This window comes from Misgurnus anguillicaudatus, chromosome 17 (genome assembly GCF_027580225.2).
Source record: "Misgurnus anguillicaudatus chromosome 17, ASM2758022v2, whole genome shotgun sequence".
NCBI classification, from domain to species: Eukaryota; Metazoa; Chordata; class Actinopteri; order Cypriniformes; family Cobitidae; genus Misgurnus; species Misgurnus anguillicaudatus.
This window is the reverse complement of record NC_073353.2, coordinates 39,798,294-39,817,235: the sequence shown is the minus strand read 5'-3', so window position 1 is coordinate 39,817,235 and position 18,942 is coordinate 39,798,294. Positions and strand designations below refer to the sequence as shown.

Here is an 18,942-nt window from a genome sequence, read left to right as displayed (position 1 = left end):
TCGTAATGGAGCACAGAAACAGAGACACAAAAGAGAAAATGTACCTGTTTCGCCCCACAGCGTGTCATGAGCATCAATCTGCACGGTCGGTTCATTATTCAACATCAACAGACTTTCCATCACCTGCCAAAACAACCAATCTCATATTAATGAAACACAATATTGGCATAAACAATTTCACATTGACAGAAAAAATATTTACTGAATATTCATGTATAATAATAATGAAGAAAAATTAGGAAAATGATGTGTCCATGCCTGATGTTTTCATCCTCCGCAACACTTTTTGAGAACAGTTTACGCACACATACAGAATTTTAATAAAGGTTGATTTTGAGTGACCAAGCACATGGACCAGTTACTTCAAGATGGCTACCAGGTAAGATAATTTTTTACAGTTAATTTTAAATATTGTCTTGTCAGAATGCTTACACGACATTTTGATTATCATTACCGCAACAGATGCTTATTAAATGTTAATTTAATTAATAGAAGCATAATACTTTGATTTTAAATGCATGTGCAGAATCTCCAAATTATGTTCTTTTAGGTTTGTCATGTCATTTTGAAAATATGTCAGTGTTGATGTTTTCTGACTGTTGCGGTAATGAGATTTTTTAAGACTAATTTTTTAAATTATGTTAAAAAAAGTGTTAAATGATCAGTTAAAGTTTTTAAATTAATGTTCCCATTTACTCCAGACTTTGTTTTTCAATGTCTGGTGGGAAAAAAAGTAAATTTAAGCAATTTTTACATTTTCATGCTTGACATTTTTAAAACCAAGTTTTCGTGAGAATCACCCATATGTAAGAATGATCATCTGAATCTCTGTGTATTGTAAATATGTGAGTCATTCAAATACATATTTACAACGATACTATAAAGAAAATATCTTTTGTGAGCAAAATGCAAATAAGGTGCACTATTTGTCACAAAAACCGTATGCATAAAAAATAGCAATATATAAAAGAAACAAAAGTGATATTTGTAATAAAAAAGCAAAAAAGTTTCAGAGCAGGTATAAGAAATATTTATGCCAACAAAAATCACAAAGTTAGTTAAGGTCATCAGCAGGACATTGTGGTACAAGCGTGCATTAATCTTAGGACTGAAATGCTGATCCTGGAACAGTTTGGTTTCATTCAGCAGCTTTTAGTGAATACACTAGAGCTTTCTTTTGCTTGTTTAAAGGCTGAATCTGTGAAACAGCTCGGCTTTGGATGCTGGCCTGTTGCCATGGCTATTCTTCCATGGCAACCGTATCCTTAAAGCACCTATAAGATAGAAGGCTTCATTATGTTTCAGCATAGCCTGAGTTTTGTCTGTCTCCATAAACCCTTCTGTTGTCAAATTAGCATTCCTGCGTGTGTTTCTACATGTGCTTTAGTTTACAGCATTACCACATCTTTTGATTTACTTGACTTCTCCGTGACCTTTCCAGTCTTTCGTGATGACTAAATATGGATGTTTTCAGAAAATCCTTTAACAGGGATTGCTGGAGAGATTTCCATTTGTGCATGAAGTGCCAATGTTCTGAATAAATATTTAAACGATGATATTTATTAGCATACAAATATCTTTCATAAGAATCTCAGACTGATGACTTGCGGCAAGTTTTAGTCTACAACAGCAGTACAGTCTCCAGAGATATTTCATTAGCAAAAATATTCAAATGTTTTACTTTTGTATTTCGTGTTTACTTAATTTCCAAGACTTTTTAGATGTCTGTTGTCTAGGAAAAATTTAGACAAAAGAAGATACCGAACCACACCAAATATGCACAGAGCAGGTTATGATGTTTTATGAAGCCAACATGCCAGTTCTCCAGCAGATCAGATGTGAATGTGTGAGCTTACATGTGTATGTCCCATACTACAGGCCGCTATGAGTCCCTGCTGCAGGACTTTATTCTTCAGACCGAGGTCCACCTGTTGACTCTCATGGCTCCAGGTGAGCTCCAGCAGGCACTCGATGATCTCAGGATGACCTCGGAGAGCCGCGTGCACTAATGCACATTGACCGCTTTTGTCCACGTGATCCACCTGAACACAAACAACAGATTTAATGCTTGTGTGAATTAATGTGATAAGAGAAGTTTTCAAGATAACACATCATAGGAAAGAAGCTCAATTACAACCTTAAAACCTCTTAGGCAAAGAGGCTATTTTGGGGATTTCCGCCCCAATTTCAAAAGCTTCCCATACCCACATGCAGAGGTTTACATACAAAAGTTTGGTATCAGGAAACCCGTTGAAATTATATAAAACACTGTTGAAAGGGCTAAACATGGTTGTATGTGTTGTCGGTCCTCTAATAAACACAAAAATAAATAGGCGCTTTTTGATGTTTTTTTCTATAGTTTTTATTTGAAAGTGTATAACTCTGGCCCTGAGTGCTCCAGCAACCTGCAGACAGTTTTGTTTGATTCCAGCAATTGTCAGCTTACAGAGGGAAAAAAGCTGCTTTTTGTGACAAATATTGTTATTTATGTTGTTTTTCATATGATGAAACACCAAATTTTCTTTGAAAGTGGATAACTCTGGTTCTGTGTGCTCTAGCAGACAGCTCTGGTTTTTAGCATGTCGAATACAGAAGTTATTCTTATTTTACTGAAGGGTGTGAAAATACATTTTTCATAAAAAATCCTTTTTATTTGTTTTGCACATATAATAAATAGCAAGGGATTACTCATGCACAAAACCAAAGAAAATGCTGTGAATGGACTTATTTTAGGATCTAAGATAAAAGATGGTGTATTTAGCATTTAGCATTATAGCATTTGTGGCTATCTGTGCTATCTGAGGCAGTTCACGCTCAAGTTTCACATACGTTTACAAAAGATTTTTTACATCATTATTTATTCAACGATTGTTGGATATGTGATGTTAACAGAACAAAAATAATGATGTAGAGTGAAATATAATGATTCCTGAGAGTGAGAGCTTTCATTTGATATAAGACTTGCCCATGTTTGTCATACTTGAAAAATATGAAATATGTGAATATTAAATGATGACAAATTTGATAAATATTAAATGAACATTTTATATTAAGTCATATTAAGTAATTTTGGACCCGGTACAGGGTCCGCCGTGTAGAGGAGGTTAACAAGTCCTCTCACCTTTGCTCCTCTCCTACAGAGAAGATCGACTACTCCCAAATGACCAGCGGCAGCGGCGTAACACAAAGAGCTCATCCCGTTCTCCGAGACCACGTCTGCATTCGCACCAAACTCCAGGAGCAGGGAAACCATCTCCTGATGACCCAAATGAGACTGCACGCACAGAACCGGGGCGTTGTTTAAAACCTCCGTGCGATAGTTGACGTTCACACCACCCAACAGCAGCAGACGACTCACCTAGAGAAAGAAATGAGATCAGGACCCAACATAAACTAGTGTTGCTTGCTAGTAAAAGCTCCTCGGTCAGATGAACATCACAGATAAGATTGATTAGAAAAGTAATGGCACTATTCATGTCTGTTTAATACTGAGAGTCAGAAGTTTGCTCTGTTAGCAATAATGATGGTTACTGTAGCAGGCAGCAGTAACTAATTACTAAACTACCAGTGAAAGTACCCAACTAATCCCGCACATGCTAGTGTTCCTTCACCGTTTTTTTTGACATCCCTCCAGCTCTCATCTACCATATTTCTTTCTAAATCAATGCCTCAGCCTCTGTTTAAAGTTCATGAAGAACAAACGGCTGATTGGCAAAGCTCAACACTGCGATTCACGAGCTCATTAAGCGCTGGGGCGCAGGGCACGCTGTGTCACGCTCATTAATCTGACTGAATTCTGCAGCGTCTGCGACTGCGCAGCCCCAGTGACCTCGAGAGCAGCTGGAAATAAACTTTGTTTTATTTACCAAAATCACATGCGAATGTTTAGACAGCACCTTGAGGTAAAGAGAGCAAGGGATGAAGAAAAAGAGATAAAACCGAAAGATTATGATTTCAAAACTTGCTTTGATGGGATTCAAAGACACATGTTTGAGGTTAGCAGCCATTAACTTACTCCTACTGTACTGTGCCACAGCATGGCTCCTGTCATAAGATCTAACAATCTGAAATCATATGGGAAACACTGTTGTTGATACAGAAGAAAGAATGCTTTGTGGTCCTCATTTATCAAAACTAAGAACAGATATCACATTGAGCTGTGAGGAAGAGGATGACGGCTGGGTGAAGATAAGACGAATCCTAAGGGGGCGTGCACACCAAGGCATTTCCAATGGAAGCGCTATGCTTTCCAAACGAGATATATACGAAGTTCATTTCATACACAGAAATGCATTGAACTCTTGTTAAAGCTGATCTTTGCAAACAACAAACACATGCAAATTAGGTGCGTTTCCTTCAAGTTGCTCGAGCAAATGACGGTGGTATTGGTAACCTATTAACCAACAGTAAATAAAACGAGGCACACTTAGAAAATGGAGACAGAACTGCATTTATTTTTGACTGGGCAAGTTATAAATTTACTATCAGTGCAGCTTGTAATTGCCAAACTGAATGCTGTGCACAGAAAGAGAAATGCTGAATTTGTGATGCAGGCACGAGCAGCAAGGGCATTGTGACGACGTCAAGCCCCTATATAAGATACACTGAAAAAAATATATTTCTTACTTAGTATTTTTGATTTGTTGTCAGTAGAAATATCTAAAAATTCTTAATTTTTTCTTGATGAGCAAAATTACCCAAGAAAATAAGTCTAGTTTATAGACAAAAACTATACAATTTAAGTTAATTTAAACGTAAAACAAGCAAAAATATCTGCCAATGGGGTGAGAAAAAAATCTAAAAAAAAGATTTCTTTTTTCTTAAACACTTACTCTAAGCTAAATTTTTTCACCCCATTGGCAGATAATTTTGCATGTTTTAAGCACAAATTCACTTAAATTGTATATTTTTGGTATTAAGACTAGACTTTTTTTGGGTCGTTTTGCCCATCAGGAAAATACATCTTGATTTAAGAGTTTTTGGATATTTCTACTGAGAACGAGACGAAAACACTAAGTAAGTCAGTCATTTTTTGCAGTGTAAAGACAAAAGCTACACTGCAAAAAATGATTTTCAAGAAAAAAAATTCTTAGTATTTTTGTCTTCTTTTCAGTAAAAATATCTAAAAATTCTTAAATTAAGATGCTTTTCTTGATGAGCAAATGACGCAAGAAAATGGGGTAAGCAACCCCATTGGCAAATTTTTTTGCTTGTTTTATGCACAAAATCACTTAAATTTGATATTTTTTTGTGTCTAAAAACTAGACTTATTTTCTTGGGTCGTGTTGCTCATCAAGAAAATGCATCTTAATTTAAGAATGTTTAGATATTTTCACTGAAAACAAGACAAAAATACTAAGATTTTTTTTTCTTGAAAAGCATTTTTTGCAGTGTAGACGATCAGTCACGTGGGTTTAATCTTCCCTACGTTGGGATTTATTTGGCAAATGCATTTCTATCTCCCATTATTTGCGTTTACTCTTTTGGTCAAAAACCACCACAAGCGAGCGTAAAAACTTTTTTGCAAATTAAGGGATTTTTTATTCAAAATTTGGCGTTTCCATCGCTCGTTTCTTATGCAATACATCAAAATGCGCATAAAATCAGTGTGATGGAAACCCAGCAATAGAGGCTGTTTACACTTGGCATTAACATGCGTTTTCATCGATCGGATGACAAGTGGACGACGTTAATGCCAGGTGTAAACGATGTTCAAAACGTTTTGAGCTTGTCCACGTTCGACCACTTTCAACCACAACCAGAGGTAGTCGAAACCGCTTTCGATCGGATCGCTTTGGAGTTGCGGAACGCACATGTGGTTGAATGTGTTCAAACAGCCACACGCGACTGCCTTCTCTCCGCCCATTTATCTAATCTGAGGTACAAAACACAAGTTTTACGTCTTTTTTTGACTTCTGGCGTGAACATTCGGTGAACAGCGCTATTTTTAGCCTTTCATTGATAAAACTAAACCGGCTGTTCTCTGTAGTTTAGTTTTGAAAGCGTGTGAAAGTTGCGCGATCCTATTTCATCAATTGCGCTGAAAATTCTGAGAAAGCTCTTACATACAAATGTACAAAACTCTGTGCAGCATGTTTACTTGCCAAACAAGCAGTGCACTCCGACATAATATTAGTTTGCGTCCATATAAACTCATAATTACTCCCGGTCGCGTTTGAATGACAGCAGAGAGACTCGTCCACCGTCTCACAGACCACCCCCTTCACAGTATTCAGGACAGAAGCGGTCGAAAGTGGACAAAAGAGACGGATTTAAATATCAGGTGTAAATGTAATGTGTCTCTCTCGTCCAGTTGTGATCCGATCGATGAAAACACATCTTAATACCAAGTGTAAACAGCCTCATAGTCACTTCTCACTCAGCCGTCCAATCACAGTGGAGGAGGGGCAGGACAAATATTACAACAACCAATCGTTCAACGAATGATAAAGCAGAAGTATCATAGCAACCAAAGCGCTTAGCTGAAAAAGCTGTCAAGCCCCTAGAGTCTGCCTGACATTTCAGCCGTGTTTAAACGCTTTGGTGTATACGCCCTTTAACTCTTTCCCTGCCATTGATGAGTTACCTCAATTAAAGAGAAAACATTTGCATAAAAAACGTGTTCCTGATGAGGTTTTATGTTAATCTGTAATACCGTGATTATCCTAGATGGCACACTTACCCAATTTATAAAAAAACTGAAGCAAAAATGTTATTTACTCATTTTAAACTCTGTGTATGTTTTGATAATCATTCTGAATCTGATCTCTAACAGAATTCCTTCACAAAAATGCAATTATTTCAGTCTGCTAAAAAATTATTTTTTAAGAAAAAAAAATACCTATATTTAAGAGTTTATAAGCAGAGAAAAAATATAGATAGGATGAAACGTTTTGTTAGTTTGTTTATTGTTTGTTTGAAAGCAGAGGGTCTGTTTGTTCATTTGATATATTTTTATGTTTTCCTGGAAGGCATTTTGAGAATATTACAATAAATGCTTGCGGGTAACTTTTAAAAAATGGCTGGCGGGGAATAAGTTAATAGCTTAAGATAAATGCTTGTTTTTCTTTAAGATATAATCATTTGTGTTTGTATTTGCTCTAAAGTCTCAATATAGCAGCCCGTCCTCCATAACACACACACACAGATCTACCAGAAAATCATTTGGCTGTCTTTATAGTTTAAATGCCCTTTAGTGTATTAAATGAGCATTAAAAATAAAAGGCTCTGGTAATTACTTTAAATGTCAAGTGATTTTTTGCTAATCTTATGTAATGTATGGTAATGATTTAAAACACTTCAGCACTTTCTGTTTTCTCATTACAGGTCTGAGATCCATTGACCAGCTTTGATTTCTTCCCTGTACTGACAAACAGTAACATAAAATCAGTTTGTAACACAACCTGGCAAAACCAAGCATGTTAATCCAAGTCAACTTCAAGTGACATATATTCATATTTCCATTGTTTTCATTGAACATGCAAAATAAGTCATCAGTATTTCTGATGTGCTTTCCAGAGGCGATATATACGAAGTTCATTTCATACACAGAGATGAATTTCAGCTTTCTGACTGAAATCTTGTTAAAGCCGACAGTGTTTACTCTCACGAGAGGTAAATTAATCACAACTAGTAACAGGAAGTTGAAAGTGTAAATGGAAGCTGACACCTTTCAGAGCGGATCATCAGTGGCTGAATCATTTCCTGTTTGTTCACTTAAGAGATTCACTGAATCTAACTGAGCATTCACAAACTGAATCTCCTAACACATTACTATCATATAAATCAACCAAACAATCACTAAATGACCCAACTCTTCCTAACTTTAATAGAAATAATCACCGTCCCAGTGTAAAGTGTGTGTGTGTTTTACTGAGGCCGTCTCATTATAAAGCACTTGTGTAAAGTGTCATTTCATTGGGTGTAGGAGGTCAAAGGTGAGTGGAAAACACTGAGCTCTAATTGGCTCTCTAGAAGTCAAGTGTCTGGGTACAATGTATTTGTGAAACATAAAAAATATGATTCTTGGGTTATATAAAACTATCCCCATTGTCTTTCTAGGCTATTGGACTACAATGGTTGGTTGCAGAAATAAACATTTGGGTTCCACCACATAAATTAGTAAACATTAGTAAATGCCTTACATGAACAATATAGTTTTTCAACATGTATTAAGTCTTGTTAGTTAATGTCAACACAGGTATTTATTTTAGTTCATGGTAAATTAATTAATGTTAATCGGTTACAGCGCTTCATTTTATAAAGTGTTAGTAAATGCTGAAATTAAAATGTTTCATAAATGCTGCTCACTGTTAGTTCATATAAGCGTATGCATTAACTAATTGTTAACGAATACAACCTTATTGTAAAGTGTTACCAAAATGTATTTTTATAACAGATTTTTTATGATAATACCTAACCTTTTAGGACAGACCTGCAATGAACTAGGGGAGTGCTTCTCTAAAATCCACATATTACTGTGATTTCAATGTCACTTTTATAATAAATTATGTTTAAGAGCTCAATTATGCGTGAGAAGTACTCATAATTCTGATAAGAGATCCAACGATTCAGAGAAGTATTGCATATGATCAATAAGTGTACCTAAAATTTCCCACTACATTTTGCAATACACTTTAAATACAGAACATGCTATTTTTAATACACACTATAACATCACTTTATCCTTACATACTATACATAGGATCATTGTTTTAAATATGATTACATCATCATGTTCGTTACCCTAAAATTTAAGCACACAGTCTGGTATATTTGTCTTGTCTTAAAAGATCAAATGCTTTCCTTAAATCTAATATTGCAATTCATCTCATAGCCTCTTGTATTGTTTTTTGGCTTTATTGAAAAATTCAAGAACGATCGTTTGCTTCCGCTGTGTTAAATACATGTGTGTGCTCACCTTGACATTGGGTGTGTAGAGGTTCCTGAGGGAGGCCAAAGCAGCAGACAGACCATCAGTACTGCAGCTGATCCATAAAGCCTGAAGAACACTGGAGGACACGCCGGTCTTCTTACTCAGACCCTTCAAAAGATCACACACACACACACACACAAGAGTCACCAAATCTAATAATAAAATATTTAATGTATACATCAGAATAAAAACATGCAGGTCCCATTTAATAAATGCATTCAGCTTGAAGGCATGCGTATTGAGAAATGTAGGTACCTTAAAGATGTGTGCCTTTAAGATGTGGTGGCCTAGCTCCATAGTCTGTTGTCTGTTTAACTTCCCCTCCTGTCTGGACAACATGAACGCCATCAGGGCATGTCCACTCCTATAGAGAAATACATGTATGCAATGAGAATGATAAGTCCAAATTCAGGTGAATGTCATACACTTAAACAATGATTATCAACCAGTGTGCAGTAGTGAAAACTAAAGCAGACATTGCTTTGTTAAATATACAAAAAAAAAATATTAAGATCAATTTAAGTAGAATTTAAATGTTAAATTGTGTTATTTAAGGAAAACATTCCAGGATTTTTCTCCATATAGTGGACTTAAGTGGACCTCAACAGTTCAATGCAGTTTCAAAGCGTGATTTTTTACGGTAATCTAGATTTCCACTATTATCCACTAGGTGGCACTGTTACCCAATTTATAAATAAAATAAGACCAATTTAATAACATTGTAAACTCTGTATATGTTTTGATACCCATTCTAAATCTGATCTCTAACAAAAGTTCTTAACAAAAATGCTATTATTTCAGCTTTTTGCTTAAAAAATATTTAAGAGGCTATAAAAAGAGAAGAAATGAAGATAGGATGATACATTTTTTTTTAATTTTGTTTGTTTGTTTGAAATCAGAGGGTCTGTTCTTTCATTTGATATATTTGTATGTTTATATATATTTAGAGAAGAACATTTTCCTGTAAGGCATTTTGTAAAACTTGTGAAAATCACAAAAATGCTGGCGTGGAATAAGTTAAAAGTAAATAAAATTTAAAAGTACATTTGACGATGGTTTCACTTGATAAGACCCTTATGCCTCAGTTGGAAAGTTTAAAGCCCTTTAAAGCTGCATTTAAATTGCAAACTGTTGAGGTCCAGTATATGAAGAAGAATCCTGGAATTTTATTTCTTCTTGACTGAACAAAGAAAGACATAAACATCTTGGATGACATGGGAGTATGTAAATTATCCGATTTTTTGTTTATGAAAGTGGAATATTCCTTTAATGGAATGTTCTGAAAATGCTGCGTTGTGAAACAGCGCCCCTACGGTCTGCAGGTGAAATGTGGTATAAATCTCAGTGTTTCTCTGCTTCTGCTGCTGTTCATTAACTGAGAGCTTCATTAAAAGGCCACGCATGAATGCTGTTGGCTTTGATCAGCCCTACATCACTACCACATTAAACAAATTTGGTCTCCAACGCTTGGTCCCTTTCATTCTTGCTCCCTCTTTCAACGGCAAATAACAAGGCCCAATTGAGGGGACCTTTTTAAAAGTCTCTCTGTTTCTGAGCCAACTTTTGTGGCTGGTTTCTTAGCTAAGATCACTGCTCATTAGCATATGTATAAAAAACGAGTTCAACGAGTCTGCTTGAACGAAATCTTTTACATCTCAGTATTTCCCTCTGACATATTTAAGCTGGTTGGTGTAATAATTACATTAAAAACAACTAGGTATTTTATAGCCAGCTATTTTAAATAATCACTGTATTTTAGCATTTCAAGATAACAACATTTCATTAGCAAAATGTCAAAACAGACGCATCTTGCCCACATACGGACACGCAAGCTTCTTTTAATAAGAGCAGTACATTTTCTCATGTCTCGAGGGCAGAACAAAAGCCAGACTCAACCGAATGTAACCCTCACCAAAATATCACATTACACTTTGTGCATACAAAAATATGCTCCATAAAAGCAACAAAACCTTCATTTTGGCATTAATGTCACTTCAGCCTCCACTAAAACATAACCCTATGATGCTTTTCCTAAACAGAGAAAAAGAAACATTCATTTAAAGACATCTAATGGTGCTAACAGATCACACAAATTAATTCTGGGGGCGTTTACACGACAACAATTTCAATCGTAAACGGTTTACGCAAAAGCATTTTGGGGTCTTGAAAACTAAAAAAACATTTAAAGGCAGGTTTCAAAGTGCAAGTTTTTGATAATGATGCCAGTGCGAATCTCTGATAATGGTGATGTTTTGAGGGGCTCCCAAAGATCATTTTTATTAGTAACAATATTAGAAATTATAAATGTTTTATTGGTAAATCTTTGGTAGATACAAAGTTATGGTTTGTTTCTGGATTTTGAGCAAAATTACCTCCCTCCCATTCACTGCAGTGGTTTCGTCCTGTCTTACGTAGCTTAAAGCAACACCAAAGAGTTTTTTTACCTTAAAATAACGTTTCCAAAAAGTTTCAGTGGTTCATCCACTCAAAACAGGGTGAACGGCACTTTCACATTCGCTTTGCAGCCCTATATCAGCCAAAACCGCACTAAAGAAGTTTACAAAGGCCGGGTAGTGGTCCTGTAGTTCGAGTGAAAAATACAAAAACTTGCTGTACGGCAGATCTACAATCCAATCAGAGCCAGCTATGCTGCAGTATTTACGACAGTGGTAATGGACAATTACGCTTCTAACCTGTAGGGGGAGCAAAGAGCAATACGTTTTTAGTGTTGCTTTAAAGACTAAAGTCACTGAGTGAGATCAGATGGTAAACTGTCAAATTAGAGATGTCGTCTACAAGGAATCATCAAGTCGGGACATTAAGGGTGGGTGCACACCAAAGTTTTTATGCCTGCGGCTGGCGCATGTTTTTCAATTGTATCCAATGAAAGCATGGCACTTTTCAAAACAGCAAGCAGCTGGCGAATTTTTTACCGCGCTCAACGCTGAGCGCCAAGAGTTGAAAGAGATTCAACTTTGGGTGATAAGCTACGCTCGTCAATGTCAGTTCTAACACGGCCGTCCAATCATAATGGAGGAAGGGCAGGACAAAAAAACATCAAACACAAATAACAACCAATTGGCTCACAGCTTAAGTATCACAGCTACCAAAGTGCTCAGCTGAAAAAAGAGCTGGGATTCAGCGTCCTCCAAGGTGTTTTCAGCCGCGTTTAAAAGTTTTGGTGTGCACGCCCCTAAAAAAAAAACTAAACAAGAGGCTACAGAAGTCAAAAAGAGAGAAAATAGGCTGACAGTTACCCAGTTACTCTATCTTTTTTAAAATAAAGGTATATATTCACAGAGCTTGGTTTTGGCATAGTGTTAGCATCAGCTGCATAGCCAACCACTACCTGATTGTCAATTCAATATTCGGTAGGCTACATTTTCAGCACTAAAAATGAGAAGAAAGTCATTTTGGTCCAGAGAGCAAAATCCTGTTAGCCAACTATGTTAGCGGACTTTTTGTTAACTACCACCTTGCTAGCGGATTCATACACATGCAAGCATTTTCTCTGAATATTTGATTACTGTACTGTATTTTTCAATTAAATTTACATTTGCACAACAAATCATTTGCTAACTACAGCCATGGTACAGTAGGTTTCTGACTAAATACTAATACCTGTAGTGGTCAAAAGCAATAGCAAAAATTAATAGGACTGTATTATTAAATAGCAAACATTGCAAGATTTTAGATAGCTTGGTTAGCTTGTTTGGTGCAAAATGAGTGCGCTAGTGGCCAAAATTCCCTAAATTGATAGTAGCGCCCCTGGGTGACGTCATGTGCATGTGTTAATTTAGTCCTTAGGTATGCGTGAGAGTATTGATGCGTCCGAAACCGCCTACTTCCATACTATATAGTAGGCGATAAGCAGTAGGCGAGGCGAGTAGTATGTCCAAATACGTAGTATTCCAAAAACATTATGCGAAAAGTACCCGGATGACCTACTACTTCCGGTTAGATTTCGAAGCGTGCATACGATGGACACTTCACTATGCCATGATGCCCCGGGAGCGGAGTTATGCGACGAAGAAGAAAGGCGAAAGCAGCGATGCGGTTGTTTTTGCACTGCTATGACATGACGTGATGGCGACGTATTTCACGTGACGTATCAACATGGCGGATGTAGTACGTCCGCATCGCATTCATACTAATAAGATTCATACTATACAGTACCTACCGTTTTAACAGTCAGTAAGTAAATCCTTCATCTCATTCAGTACATACTGTACAGTATGCGGTTTCGGACGCAGCCTTTGTTTTTATTAACACTAATTTTGCCACTTTTTGTTTCTTTACAAGGCAACATCGCCATCTACTGACCTGGCATATGTACTATAGGGGAATAAGTCGTCTTTTCACGGCATTGTTGTTTGTACGTGACATTTTTTATAAAAATCTTTTCCATTCTTCACTACATCGTTGTGGTGTAAACATAGCCTAAATGTCTAGATTATGTGCTCTCTATGGAGCAGTAACATAATACACAAAGATTTCTTTAGCTTTAGAGAAACTTAAGTTTTCCTGTGGGGTAATCCATTCTTTTGGCTTTTTAAAAAAACTAAACTATCACTAGGTCTGGAGCTATAGTGAAGATTCATTATTTATGATCACATTGCATCCCAGTGTGAATACTGCAATAAATTAAATGCACATTTTTTTTCTTCTTCTTTTCATTAATCTTCATTAAGGTTTACTATAGATGAGTATAAGAGCACAGCACTGAAGCTCACCTGGGATCACAGAGAAACTCTGAGCTCTCTCCGTCCCCTCGCCACACAAGCCACTCTCTAAAGGAAGGATGACAAAACATCCGCGTTTTATCCCTCCGTTTAATCAGAAAACACGAAAGCGTGTCCATCCTCTGCTGGAAATCCTCCCACGGCATCTCTCCTCTCACAGTGCCGGCGTTCAGCGCATGAAACAGCTGCTCGTCCGTCAGCGGGTGAAGAGACGCCAACGCTACGTTCAGAATGGGCACGGCGCGCTCGAACGCAGAGTTGCTCATGAACTTCATGTTGCACTGAAGCAGGTAAAGTTCAGACAGAGAGACGGGCACCACCTTGTAGCTGGCGCTCTTAATGACCAGATGACCCTTCTCGAAGAGGTCAAGGGTCAGCTTCAGGTACAGGTATGACCCCTGACTGCGGGAGATGAGATGAGAGCTGACCTTGCCTACTACGACGGGGTCGGCTTTACAGTTTAAAGAGATGTTGTTGGGAATGTTCTGGCTGCTGTTGATGCGGTGCTGGATGTAGGAGTTGAGGTCCGCGCTGATCTCTGGATTGTCAGGGAATTCATCCAGGCTGATCTTAGGGAAGTTCAATAGACTGGTGATGTCCTGTGGAGATAAAGCAGACATTTCTCTGGATTGTGAAGGTAAAACTAAACGGCAATACATCACAGAACTTTTTATTAACCTGATTCGAACAAGACCAAGAGAAAGTCAAGTAAATGTTTTGATAAGGTGATATTTTTTAAGTACATTTTGGTTTAAAACATTCTCTTAGGTAAATAACATGCTTGTTTGCATCTCAAGCTAACACATTTGAATACTTGTTAGGATGTACAATTTCTTTAACATGGTAACAACTGAATATTCTTTAAAAAAAAGAAGATGATTATTTTAAATCATATGAATAACCGCTGTGTTTCTCACTTTTCTACCTCTGAGAAATTCATTCCTGTCCATATAAAAACACCTGTGATTGATCGATCCTCTCTAAAATATTTTTTTTGTTGTGCACCTTCATTTTCAACATGCACAAATAAGCGCGAACACACGCATGCATGCATACACACACACACACGCGCGCACTCACACACACATGCACAAATGCACAGACGCATGCACAGCCGCATGCACACACACACACACACACACACACACACACACACACACACACACATGCAGACACGCACACACATATGCACACACAAATACATGCACGCAAGCAAGCGCACACATATGCGCAAATGCATACACACATACGCATACACACATGCATGCACACACACACACAAATGCATAGACGCATGCACAGCCGCATGCATACACATGCACAGCCGCACGCATACACACACACACACACGCATGCAGATATAAACACACATATGCACACACAAATACGCAAGCGCACACATATGCGCAAATGCATACACACATACGCATACACACATGCACGCACGCACACACACACACGCACACACACGCGCACATGCACAAATGCACAAACACATGCATACACATGCACAGACGCATGCATATACACACACACACAAACACACGCATACACACATGCACGCACAAATACATGCATGCACGCACGCATCCACGCAATCGCACACACGCGCAAATGCATACAAACATACTCATACACACACACAAAAACACACACAGATGATTGATAGAATAAATGGCAATGCTACAATGCTGTGTTTTCAGACAGCATTTCTCCAGACATCACATGATGATGTACGACCACACTGACCATCACTTAAAGTCTGTTTCTTGTTACCAACACACAAACATTTTTCAAGTCTTTACAGGCTATAAGGTCATCAGAGACCGTTGATCAATTACACACACTTCTACAGATCAATAGGATCAATAATCCTGCTCATATTGCAGTAACAGTACAACACTGCAGTGAAAACGAAATGAATTTTACAGCACATGAATGAAGTTAAACACCACACAAGACCAACACAACATCAAAGCTCTGTGAGAGACGTGTCCCGATACCTGAAGAGATCTCGACACAGCACAGACAGATCAGACCTTCAGCTTCATTTGTAATTATTGATATATGAAAGACACTACTGAACAAATGATACTGCATTACTATTTAGCCTTTCGACTAAATATATAGCAATCACTAAATATCGTAAGTGTTTGGTCGATCAGACGAACTATAATTTAAGACAGCGATTGTTCAGAAGTAGAGTAAGATCTATACTTTATACTATAAAGATCACTAAATAAAAAGTTTAAAATCCAATTTATATCACCAGAAAACTGAAAAAAATATATTGGTACTACTCAATGTATTAAATATGTAACACAAAATAGTGACTGCACACTCACTTGCAAAATAATTTTATTGTCACCAACGCCTTCGTCAAGGTATGTGTTCGCTCAGCGCGAAACGAGCTTAAATATACAGCCATACACGGGTGCATACAATTATTTTTTTGATTAGTCAATGTATTACCCAGACCTACAAAAACAAAACATCCTACAAATGCTAACCCAGCTTCATTAAATAAATAGTTTTACCTACGCCTCTGACTTCTCTCAATAAATATGAATGTCTCTCTTTGGTGTTTAAAATGATGTTGATTTGATCATATTTTCTTATTATTATACAGATATTTTTATTTTTTATTGTTTTATAGAGATATATACATGCTTTGGCAATATTGTATAATTTACAGTCATGCCAATAAAGCAATTGTGAATTGAATTGTGTCTGTCTAAATCTACTTATAAACCCTTTTATCTGTGCCGTACTTGTGTTGAATCAACAGTTATATTTTGCATAAAATAAAAGAAAATAATATAATACACTGTAAACAGTGCAATCATTTTGCAATGATTTTTATTAGGCTATTAGGTTTCCTAAAGGCTGTGTCATACTCTTACTTACATTAGTCTTAGTTTTATGACCCATACTGGTCATTAATAAATGTTTTTAATAGCACTTTTAAGTAGGAAAGACAGTACTGAAATTGGTATCGATTAACTTTTATTATCAGTACAAACATCCACTTCAATAAATAGACGCAAAATTCAGATTTAAAAATCCACTTATTAACGTCTTTGTATTATAATATTAAACCTAATCTACATGTAGAAATTGCTTTAAATGATTTTCATTTCATTTTTAGTCCAAATTAAAATGATATAATGTCATTCTTTATCTGTTCCTTAAATAAAAAAACTTGCATTTAAAAACAGTATGCTTGTAAGGGATGTTTGAAAAAATCTAATTAGAAAAGATATCAATGTTGTGAAATACAGCAAATACCATCAAAAATGAATGCTGAAATATATTTAGTGCATCAGTTTCAGCTAATGTACTTTATATTATTGAGCTCTGTTGAGTTCACACACCAGACGCGTTCTTGCTTGTAGTGACGGCTCATGCTGAAAGCATTAGGAGGTGTTCATAAGTACAAATAACACACACTTGTACAAACACACACAAATCTCGTCTGGCACATATTAAACAGTACACGAGTCTGCTCGCTTCTCCTCACAATACCTCTCAAACTGACAAAACTCAGACCATACAAAACTCCCTCTTTCTCTTTTCTTCTCTATACCTCCTCCTGTCTGTCTGGCTGTCTGTCTGTCTGACATGACTATATGTGCATTTTATCTAAAATATTATGACTTTTTAATGGTAAAAAATATTTAAAGCAAAGATGTGATATGGCAGCACTTCTCCTGATCTGAGAGCATGTGCCGCCACAAACTGCAAGTCTGGAAAAATCTGTAATGGTGTTTCTGATTTTCAACCTGTGGATGTTTTTCATTGCTAAAAGGGAGTTTGGGAACTTACAGCAAAGCAGATATGAAAACATGTTTTCTTGAGACAGCACAAGCTAGCATGAAGGTAAAGCTAATCTTACATTATAGCGATGACGCTGGTAGTGACGATTCTCTCAGACCAATCAGTGATCTACAGTGTTTTCGAGTCACGTTTTGGTATCAGCTCGGGTCGCTTGGAACCCTGACCGGGGTGGTATTAAAAAAAGTATCGGGTATTACGTACTCCACCCAGTGGAAAAGCTCCCAAAAGTAAGCTGACCCGACCCAAACTAAACCATGGGGTATTATTAGGGCTGTCACAATGACTAAATAATCGTCTCATCGCAATTGTTTGACCTTATCGCGATGATTTCAAATCACCGCAATGATTGCACAACTCTCTAAAAAACAGAAGGGGGAGCTGTAGCACCTGTATAAAAGAGACTGTATTAGATGGTGTTCCTTAACTGACAGTGTAATGCAATACATTGCAAAACCATTCAATACAGTGGAAAAAAACCAGCATTTAAAGAAATGCTACAAAACTTTGATAAGCAGTATGAACTATTTATCATTAAATAATTACTTTTAAATATGTGATATGTGTATTAATATTCACTGCTAGGTAAACCTCGCAAAATATTTTATTTAAATAATCAAAACAATTTATAAAAATTATTTCATGAACAAACAAGTTATATGAGAAGTAAATGTCAAAGCAATAAAATAGACAATTAATCATCATAACTGGCAAAAGTAAAAAACAGGCAATTAATTGTCATCATAATTTATTAGGCAATTAACCGTCAGCCAATGGACGTATTATCCAATGGAAAAGGATCATTAGATAGATTTAGATGTCACAAGGGTTGCAAAATTCTGGGAATTTTGGAAACTCTCCCTGGAAATTACACAGGAATATATGGGAATTGTGGCACACGGATGAAGACGAGTCAGATGTGGTGGAAGCTAATGTTGTATGTAATGCACTTTTTAAAAACAATTTCCTTGAATTCCTTAAATTTCCAACTTGGAATATGTCGAAAATTCCCAAGCTTTGCAACCTTAACTTCAGAACATTAAAGAAAATACATCATCTTTTGTGCATTAAGCTAGTTATGGCTAATAGAGTTATTCGGATTGTGACATACATTTAATACAATTTAGCAATTTTAGGCCTGTACAAAAAAAAAACACATTCACATTACTGTAATCTTTCCAGATGTTTACAGTTTATTGTATTTTTTTTTTATTCTCAGAAGCGATTCTCGTTTGTGTCTTAGTCATGTATTACAGTATTTTACTTTGTTTGCCATTTGTAACCCAGCCATGAAATCTAAGCTGACAAGTTCTTGAAAGAGCTTCAGTTTAGGATCAATAAACATCAGGATGAATAATCGTCACCACCAACATAAGAAACCGGAGTAAAAGAGGAAAAAAAACTGAAGAAATGTAATGGTCTCTGTGTTTT

General features: G+C 36.6%; 1 protein-coding gene across 3 annotated transcripts in view; it reads right to left on the bottom strand.

Annotated features, from left to right (window-relative positions):
* The window catches only part of tanc1b (tetratricopeptide repeat, ankyrin repeat and coiled-coil containing 1b), a 166,418-nt gene that overhangs the window by 21,138 nt on the left and 126,338 nt on the right, over positions 1 to 18,942 (bottom strand). For all 3 annotated transcript variants that reach the window (XM_055216271.2, XM_055216272.2, XM_073854757.1), the window contains 6 exons: positions 13,669 to 14,276; positions 9,191 to 9,299; positions 8,921 to 9,043; positions 3,122 to 3,358; positions 1,857 to 2,042; positions 45 to 123 (listed from right to left, as the gene is read on the bottom strand). In XM_055216271.2, coding sequence (XP_055072246.2) covers positions 45 to 123; positions 1,857 to 2,042; positions 3,122 to 3,358; positions 8,921 to 9,043; positions 9,191 to 9,299; positions 13,669 to 14,276 — 1,342 coding nt within the window. The remainder of the gene's footprint in view (positions 1 to 44; positions 124 to 1,856; positions 2,043 to 3,121; positions 3,359 to 8,920; positions 9,044 to 9,190; positions 9,300 to 13,668; positions 14,277 to 18,942) is intronic.